The following is a 10084-nucleotide window of genomic DNA, read 5'->3' as shown; positions in this document are numbered from 1 at the left end:
GTTGGACAATCAAATTAATCTTTCAATGAGAGGTTATCAATTTAAATAGACCAGCTATTACATATTAGAAAGAAATCCTTATTTAGAATCAATCTAATTAATTCAATCATAAAAATAATCTTATTTTAGAAGATTTTTTCCTTACCATATCTCTTTTACTATATATCTCACCGGGGCTGCTATTTTCAGACAAAAAAAATTCAACTATTGAGGGCAAATATAATTTTTTTTCTAGATACTAATTTTTCCTTTTTAAATAAATATATATTAAACTATATGATATATCCTACAATAATTAGAAAAGTTATAGAAGGATATATCATTAGGAAAGTTAAATCCTGCGATAATTTTGTTTAATTTTATAGCAAAGTTAATTTTGTCTAATGGTATTTATAGTGTTGGTAATTAAGAGCACAAAAGATTTTATACAAATTTCACTGTTGAATATTTTCTCTCAATTTATGAATATTTATCTCAACTTACACCTTATTATTACAAATTAATTCACAAAATTGTTTTATTAAGTGTATTGGTTTAAAATGCAATATGTTTATACATAAAAAAAAAAATGATCTAATGACTCACCATCTAGCTGTTGCTTAGTACATACTTATACAGAACTTGTTGTATGTATCTCATATTATTTAATAAGTTGCATTAAATTTCAAGATGAATGTTGAATATTTGGTGATTGTTTTTTTTTAATAATAATATTAATTATAAGGCTATTGGGGAAAAATTATCAATTTATCACAATAATAAAATTGTAATATTAAATTATTAATGTGCATGAATTTGCCATGCTGCATTTCATAGTGTAATAAATAACTAATAGCATGTTAAATAGCGGCTCGATCATTTACTTAAAAGCGAAAAAAGGGGCCGCTCGCTGGTACCACAATACTGTGACTTTATTAATTTTATATATTTTATAAAAATAATGCATGTCTTTAAATTTTAATACTAAAATAAATCGGCAATTACATCACTAGATGCACGTCTTCAAAGAGACTTCAGTTTGGGTCCGATGCCCATTAGACCCAAAATGGTTCCAATGGGTTCGCTCACCATCGGATCTGTTTTAAGATTCTTGCGCACGAATTTTAAAGTATAAGAAAAAAGTGCGAGCACGAATCTTAAAGCAGATCCGATGGTGAGCGAACCCATTAGAACCACTTTGGGTCCAATGGGCATCGGACCCAAGCTGAAGTCCTTCAAAGATGTGCATCAATCTTTCTTTTCAAACAAATGAATCAATTAATATATAGAACGCGTCGTGTTAATAATTAAATACATTAATGGGGGACATATGAAAGAGATAAGATGCTTATTTATCAATGGCACTGCTTTCTCCTCTGTCTCAACTTTTATTTATATATTAATGTTGAAATGATATGAGGGACAGAAACAAGTAATTAATTAATTAATTAATTAATCAAAGTCTTGAAGAGGGCATCATATATGTTTAAATTTGATTGAGGATTCAATCTTGGAGTTAATAAGAGGCTTCGTTCTTAGACTGTCAAATGCGAAATATTTTTACCAGGTCAAAGTTCAGTCCAGTTTTAATAACATTGTTAAAAATTGTAAAAATTGTGAAATAAGGAAATATTTTTTGAAAAAAATATTTATTAAAATATTTTAGTTGAATTTTGAATTGTTTACTGGGAAAAACAAAGAAATCCTAAAAATGGAAAAAAAAACAATTTTAAAGTGAATGAAATTGATGGAAAATTTATTTTCAGACTTTACTTTAAAAGAAATGGATAGAAATAATTTGATCCTTAGTTGCTTCAATACAAAACATAATGGTTTTCTTACCTCATTCTTACTATAAAACATGTTGAATTTTTTTAAATAATGATTTGATATTTAAAGTTTAAAGTATAATAATATTTAGTTTTAGAAACTTTTAAATGAAAATAATAGACGGGTAATGTTTGTGGAGGATTTATGTTATTTACTCGGAAATAATTTATAAATGAAGGTGCTTAATTTCTTCCAGTACAGCAGTGACTATAACAAAATCTTCTCTCCAGTTATATGCACTGGAGAAACCCATCACCTATGCTATCAGAGCGAACTGGACTTGTCTTTTTTTAACAAAACGGAGAAAAATTGAGAAAATCTTACAATTCCAAACGCTTTATGGACCGACTTCGCTGTTGCCTATTGCGGGGAGTAAAAGGGAAATTACACTTCATATCACCTAAGGTAACAAAATATTTATGTTTTATATCAGAACAGTCCGATCAGAATCCGCACCAACATTAAAGAAACCCGTGCCTTCCACCTAGGGTCTGATTGACACAGATTCTGATCGACGGTTCGGATATAAACAGAAATATTCTGTTATCCTAGAGGATATTGACTCCCAAGCTTAATAGAATATTGTGTTTGAATATTCTATTTTCTTCTTCTCTCCTGTCTGTGGACCCCACCGGTTCCCTAGGAGAAAATAATCACTATCTCCAACAAAAATAGGCCCGTTAGGATCCAATTAATAGGCCCATTCAGGATCCAATAATAGGCCCGTTGAGGGGCAATAAAGCCTGTGGATCTCAATTGATGTACAAGAATGCAGTGTCAATAAATTCTTAATTAATTACAAGATATTAATTGTACTTTCAAGTCTTCTTCGCATGGTATTAGTTTTGGCTTCATGCAGTGCTGTATTGACTTTTATCGTATGTGCGCTGTATGAAGCCAAAATGAGTTCAAATCCCCTCAATGTACTTAGAGGGAGTAGAATACTCTCAGCTAGGGGTGTAAACGGATTGGATATTATCCGATTTCGTTCGTATCCGTATCTGTATCCGAAAAATTATAAAAGATAAGGATATGGTAAGATTTTTAATTATCCATAACTATCGGTATCCGATCTTTTACACCCTAAATCACAACAAATGTACTTTATGTTCTTAAATTAATTTATTAAATTGTATATATATATATATATATATATATATAGGCTGTGGCTAAATTGTTGCTGGCAGCAGTTCTGCCCAGGTGCTGCCGGGGCCATATTTAGCCGTGTGATTTCCAAACAACAAATCCAAACCGTTAGATGTTTAATCTATATTATAATCTACTTGGAGACCAAATTTTACATTTTTTGGAATTTTTTTACTATTTATTAAGCTGGTTTGAAAACTGCTGATTTCAATGCTGCAGAAAATTACTGAAATCAGCGGTTTTCAAACCAGCTTAATAAATAGTAAAAAAATTCCAAAAAATGTAAAATTTGGTCTCCAAGTAGATTATAATATAGATTAAACATCTAACGGTTTGGATTTGTTGTTTGGACATCACAAAATAAAACAAAGGCGGCAGCACCTCCGGCTAAAATGCTGCCGGCAGCAAATTAGCCGGACCCTATATATATATATATATATATATATATATATATATATATATATATAGGCTGTGGCTAATTTGCTGCCGGCAGCATTTCTGTCGGTGGTGCTGCCACTGTTTTTTCTATTTTTTTGTTGTTCAAACGACAAATCTAAACCATTAGATGTTTAATCTATATTATAATCTACTTGGAGACCAAATTTTACATTTTTTTGAATTTTTTTACTATATATTAAGCTAGTTTGAAAACCGCTGATTTCAATGCTGCAGAAATTTACTGAAATCAGCGGTTTTCAAACCAGCTTAATATATAGTAAAAAAATTCCAAAAAATGTAAAATTTGGTCTCCAAGTAGGTTATAATATAGATTAAACATCTAACGGTTTGGATTTGTTGTTTGGACATCACACGGCTAAATATAGCCCCGGCAGCACCTCTGCTGAAATGCTGCCAGCAGCAATTTAGACAGACCCTATATATATATATATATATATAGGAATATGCTAGCATGCTATGCATAGCATAGAGCCCCTCCATGCAACGCCTTGGATTTCGACTTTTCAAAATCCTAACGGTCGATCCGAACCGTTCATCTTGTTCTCCATATTAATATGTGTTTGGGGACCAAATTTTACATTTTTTGGAATTTTTTTACTATTTCTTAAGATTTATTGAAAATCGTTGTTTTTTTATGGTCCAGATTTGCTGAAAACGGCGATTTTCAATAAATCTAAAGAAATAGTAAAAAAATTCCAAAAAATGTAAAATTTGGTCCCCAAACACATATTAATATGGAGAACAAGATGAACGGTTCGGATCGGCCGTTAGAATTTTGAAAAGTCGAAATCCAAAGCGTTGCATGGAGGGACTCTATGCTATGCATAGCATGCTAGCATATTCACACACACACACACACACACATATATATATATATATATATATAGAGTTAGGCTGGGGTGCTATGGATAGCATAGTGGCCTCCCGTGCTACGGCTCAATATTCAAGGTTTCAAAATTCAAACGGTCGATCCGAACCGTTCATTGTTTAATCCATATTGAAATGTGCTTGGAGACCAAATTTTACATTTTTTGAAATTTTTTTGCTATTTATTAAGATGGTTTCAAATCGCTGTTTTCCAGTGGTGCAGAATTTTAATAAAAACAGCGATTTTGAAACTATCTTAATAAATAGCAAAAAAATTCCAAAAAATGTAAAATTTGGTCTCCAAGCACATTTCAATATGGATTAAACAATGAACGGTTCGGATCGACCGTTTGGATTTTGAAAACTTGAATATTGAGCCGTAGCACGGGAGGCCACTATGCTATCCATAGCACCCCAGCCTAACTCTATATATATATATATATATATTGATGAAACAATATAACACTATGACATTATTAGTAACTAATATTTTGATAATATGATATATGTTTTGTAACCAACAAATTTAATATCTAAAATATTAGATCTAATTTATGAATACAACATTATATTTAGTTGTTATTATACATTAGTAACTAGTTTATCTTTAATTATGTGAAACATATTCATATCTAATCTGTATCCGTCCAATATCCGATCTGTATCTGTAGCATTTAAAATCTTATTCGTATCTGTATCCGAGACTATCTGTATTCATATCTGTATCCTAAAATTATAATAGATAAGGATACGGTTTGACCACTATCTAATCCCTATCCGACCGTTTACACCCTTACTCTCAGCCAAACTAAAATCAATTCAGTGTCTATTGAGAATATAAGGAAGTCTGTTTTGAGATTTGTGTCAGATTGAAACAGACGACTCAGATTTCATTCTATTCGATCAAGTATTGCACTGGATCTATATTCAGCCAAAACTGCGTTGTTAATATCTTTACCCTCCTCCATGTGTACCACTGACAACTGACAAGTGCTATAATAAATTAATAATCCACGGAATGTAGCTTGATTCAGTAACAAGCAAACCATGATGAAGAGAGATTCCCTTTTATGATAATCCATGTGCAGTACAATGAAAAGTGCAATCCAGAATCTTTTTTTCTTTTCTTTATTTAATTTTTACCCCCACAAGTTTCCTTTTTTTTCATTTCTTTTGTGAAACAAAAAGGGTAATCCAGGTCTAAAGACCTCACAAATTACAAACAAACATATGGGTTTCATTTTTTTATGAAAACACTCTCACCATTCAATCATTACTTAAGCCTCAATCACTCTTATGCCAAAACCCAATATGCTCTGATACCAATTGTTGGCGTTCAGACGCAGAAGCGCTCAAGAAGTGATTTCGTCGAACATCTTGTAGGCATATATCAATACCCAACCAAATAGAGAAATATGAAAGTCAAACAAAAAGCCAATACAAACAAGTAATTAATCACAGAAAATAAAAGAGATAAAATTTTACGTGGAAACCCTTTTGGGAAAAAACCACGGGAGCGCACGGTGCAAATTCACTATATCAAGGAGTTTTTACACATACAAAGAGATAATCAAGCCAATAACACACTCTTTTACAATTTCATACACTAAGAGATTCTCAAGTGTATTGGTGAATTGATACAAATAGAGCAAACCCTAAAAAGAGCTAGAAGAAGAAACCACTTCTATTCACCTATTGGCTTCACTCTCTTTCTCTCTCTGTTTCCTTTTATTTCCATTCGGAAATGATTTCCATGAATTTTCAATATGGGGCCAGAGGCCCAATTCAATTTTGTCTTCACATGATATAATAAGTACATAGTAATCTATACCCGTTTATTATTGCAAAGTTCTTCCAAATATCCTTTAGTGAAAATATCGAATGTAAAACCCATCTATAACGAAATTAAACCACTTTCTTCCATTCTCCCATAATACCGTAGCCCAAATTACAAAGGCAAACCCGATACCTAACCCCAATCCAATTGAAACAGAGAGCTCAATTTTATCAGTAGAAGACTTTGAAGACAAACCTTCATTAAACACATGATTTGAAGGAGGTGCTGGACATTGCTGTGATAAGGGACCGCCACACAATCCGGGATTACCCAAATAAGAATCATTTGAAAAGGTTGAGAACTGACGGGCTTCGGGTACTTCACCAACCAAATTGTTGTATGAGAGATTTAGCGAAGAGAGAAAAGTGAGAGAAGTGATTTCTTGAGGGATGTGTCCAGAAAGCTGGTTGGATGAGAGATCCAGTGATTGAAGTTGGTATAAATTAGCAAATTCTGATGGTATTGGACCAGTTAGGGCATTATGTGATAGGTTAAGCACATCAAGTGACTTGAGTTGTCCGATATCTTCCGGTATTTCCCCATAAAATCCATTTTGTGATAGATCAAGTGAACTGAATATGCTGAGTGATGTCTTTATCTCCATCTCTTGTCCTTTGGATATGACTGTAATTGAATTCATATAATAATACACAAGCCCAAACGGAATTGTACTAGAATATTCTGAATTAGTCCCCATGGCCTTCAAATTTTGGAAAATTTTTTTTGGGATAATGCCTTCGAAACAATTTGAAGAAATATCAAAAACCTTCAGTGTGGAAAACAAGGAATGATTTGTTTTTGAATTTGCTTCCATATTCGGAATTGTGCCATAGAATTGATTTGATCTTAAGACAAGCACTCTTAAATTGTTGAGATTTCCAAGCCAAAAGGGAAATGTATCCACTATTTGATTATTTCCGAGGTCTAAGATCTCTAAAGCATTGCAGTTCAGCAGTGACCGCGGCAAACTTCCATGTATTCCATTCCCATTTAAATCTATTGTTATAAAGTTGTATCCGTGACTGATATATTGTGACAATGACCCACTTAATTTGTTACTTCTCAGGTTAAGCACTTCTAAATATCTACAATTTTCTAGAAGACAAGCAGGGATTGTACCGGTTAAATTGTTATATGAAAGATCAAGCACTAGTAGGGATGTTGCATTACAAATGGAAAGCGGGATCTCTCCAGTGAGGCTATTGTTAGAGATCGAAAGATAAGAGCGGATGGAAACAAAATATGCAGGCCACGAAAAAAAGTAGTTGGATGAGAAATCCACGTAGTCAATATATCCCGGTGGGAGGAGAGGTAAAGGTCCTAAAATCCTGTTGGAATGGATATCAAGAGAAAACAGATTGTGGAGAGAGGTAAAATGTGCATGCCCCTCAATTTTAGTAAAGAAATTATGTGATAAATTAAGGATTTCAATATGTACTTTACTAGATAACCAATTCGGTATAACATCATCAATCTTATTATTTGAGAGGTCTATGGTGTAAATAATTGTTTGGTACCTAAGAAAAGAAGGGAACTTTGTTAAATTACACGATGCCAACCTTATCTCTGACATATGGGGAAAGGAAGCATAGAACGACTCGTTATGGTTTTTGTCTTCTATGATGGACAACATGTTGTTTGAGAGATCCATAATATCAAGCTTCTTATTGTGCTTGATGATGTCTAAATTTAATGTACCAGTGAAGTTATTTGATGAAATATCTAAGTGAACGAGTTTGGGGAAATTGAAAATGGACATTGGCAACTGTCCTTGAATATTGTTGGAGTGAAGATCAATATATTCAAAAATTGATGATCCATTTGAGAACTCAGGTATATGTCCGGATAATTGGTTATTTGATAGATCCAATGATTTCATAGAAGGATGAGAAAACAAATACATGGGTATTGTACCTGTCAATCCGTTTGACCCCAAGTTTAAATATTCAAGTCTTGTAAGGTTTGTTATTGAAGGCGGAACTTCTCCATACAAGTTACAGTTGGAAAGACCCAATATCGATAAATATTGCAAATTTCTAATTGAATCTGGCAATTGATCCAGAAACATTGGGTTGTCTGATAAATCTAGTTCTGTTAGATTTGTAAGGTTGAATATTTCATCTGGAAAATTTCCCATTAATCCACATCCTTGCATGGATAGCTTTTGAAGAGTTGGGCCTACTTGAGAAACTGCTTTTCCCCACTCAGATGCATTGAGTGAAATGTCAACCATATCCAAATAAAGAATTTGGAGCTTGGTGAGGTTGCTGAGTAACGTTTTCAAGCTTGTGTCATGAAGATACAAGTTATTGAGGTAGTATGAATAGAAGTTTGTGGATAAGTCTCGTGGGTTGTTTGATATGTTAAGTGAGATAAGGTTTGTAAGGGCAGAAATGCCTATTGGAACTTGACCAGTAAAGCCAGAACAGGATAAGTCGAGATGGGTTAAATTACCAAGTCGCTCATACCCTGTCTGTGGAAGGGAACCATTAAAGAAGTTGTTGAAAGCCAGGTTGAGGTACTGAAGAGAGCTGAGATTGAACAAAGCAGGGTTGAGTTCACCCGAGATGGACCTGTTAAAAAGGTTGACTTCAATCACCATACCTGTTTGCTCATCGCATGTGATGCCATCCCATATGCAACAATCGGTACCTGCATTCCATGTATGGAGTACTTCAGTGGTGTTGAAACCTTGCTTGAGTTGAATCAAGGCATCACGTTGGTCGGGAAGGCAGTAGGCTTGTGTTAGAGTAGTGGTTTTGATGGAGAGAAAGAGGAGAACAAGTGATATGGAAACAAGTGCAACAAGCGTCATTGCAGTAAAGAAAAAGAGAAAGCAGGACTACTTGGAGCGGTGCTTGATTGAATTTAGTTAAGTATGATATATATAAGAGCAAACCTAAGAATTAAAAAAATTAAAATTAATAAAGAGAAAAATTATTGGAACGCGCGTTCATGATTTGACAGATTGTGAAGTAGAGCACGCAATAATCACAAAGCGCAAAACAGAGTTCTTTAATTACCTGTAGCAGATTAATTTTGTATTTAATTCCCATAGGAAGACTTTGATTTTTAGATTGACTTAGAATGGAAAAAAATAAAATAAAGGCTATATATGATGTTGATAGCGGGCCCTTAATTTCTTTGATCAAAGTTATAATTAATTATTGTCGTCCTTGGGAACAAGTGGAGACACAGACACTTGATAGAAAATGAATTAAAAAACTCTTGGAAGAAGATTCCTGTATCAAAATAAGGTTTTTGGTCTTGTAAATACCCAAAATAAAGCAATGGGAATTCTTTGAATGTTAGCTAAAGCAGGGAAAAGGAAATAACTTGGAAGTTGCACTAGCATAAATTGAAATCTTAATTTGGTCTTTCAATGTTAGGTGACTAGGGAATTACATTTTATGAGTCCAAGTCATAAAAGTGAGGGAAGTGGGATATTATCAGTTACTTTATCGGATTGTTATATCACAATTTTCACATCTTATCTAAATTTCTGATCTCACATTAAACTAAATTTTATACACGTTTTATCTAAATTACGAAGAACATCTAAAGTCAAAATTTTATTTTGACAACTATTGAGTTGGTTTTCATAACTGCCAATTTTTGTTCATTAAATAGATGAATTTTCATATTTAAATTTTGTTAATATGTATTTATGTCTTAAAGTTCATACGACTCAATTATCCAACAATCATCCGCTACATATTCTTAATTGTATTCTTATTCATGGATTTGATTTTGAGTTTTGATGTCTGTTTACTATTTATATTTGTATTCATATCCATTCATTGAAAGACGGATATGAATTTAGTATTAGCATTATCCGCTCCTTTTGCACCCCTGGTGAGTTTGTAGTTGAAGAAAACATGAATTTCACTGTGGTACATATATATATTTTTTTTAACTTGTGTGAAAATAAAATAATGTGACTCCGAATTTATCATTGTATATAAT

The 10084-nt window shown here is 32.9% G+C and overlaps 1 protein-coding gene across 1 annotated transcript; it reads right to left on the bottom strand.

Moving 5' to 3' along the window:
- Positions 1-5781: 5781 nt before the first annotated feature.
- Positions 5782-8969, bottom strand: LOC144549687 (receptor-like protein 49). Its single transcript, XM_078298460.1, has one exon. The coding sequence runs from the start codon at positions 8931-8933 to the stop codon at positions 6147-6149; it is 2787 nt and encodes a 928-aa protein (XP_078154586.1). The 5' UTR covers positions 8934-8969; the 3' UTR covers positions 5782-6146.
- Between the last annotated feature and the right edge of the window lie 1115 nt (positions 8970-10084).

The sequence above is a fragment of the Carex rostrata genome, chromosome 35 (genome assembly GCF_964058835.1).
Source record: "Carex rostrata chromosome 35, lpCarRost1.2, whole genome shotgun sequence".
NCBI classification, from domain to species: Eukaryota; Viridiplantae; Streptophyta; class Magnoliopsida; order Poales; family Cyperaceae; genus Carex; species Carex rostrata.
Note: the sequence above shows the minus strand (reverse complement) of the source record. Positions and strands in the feature narration are given on the sequence as shown.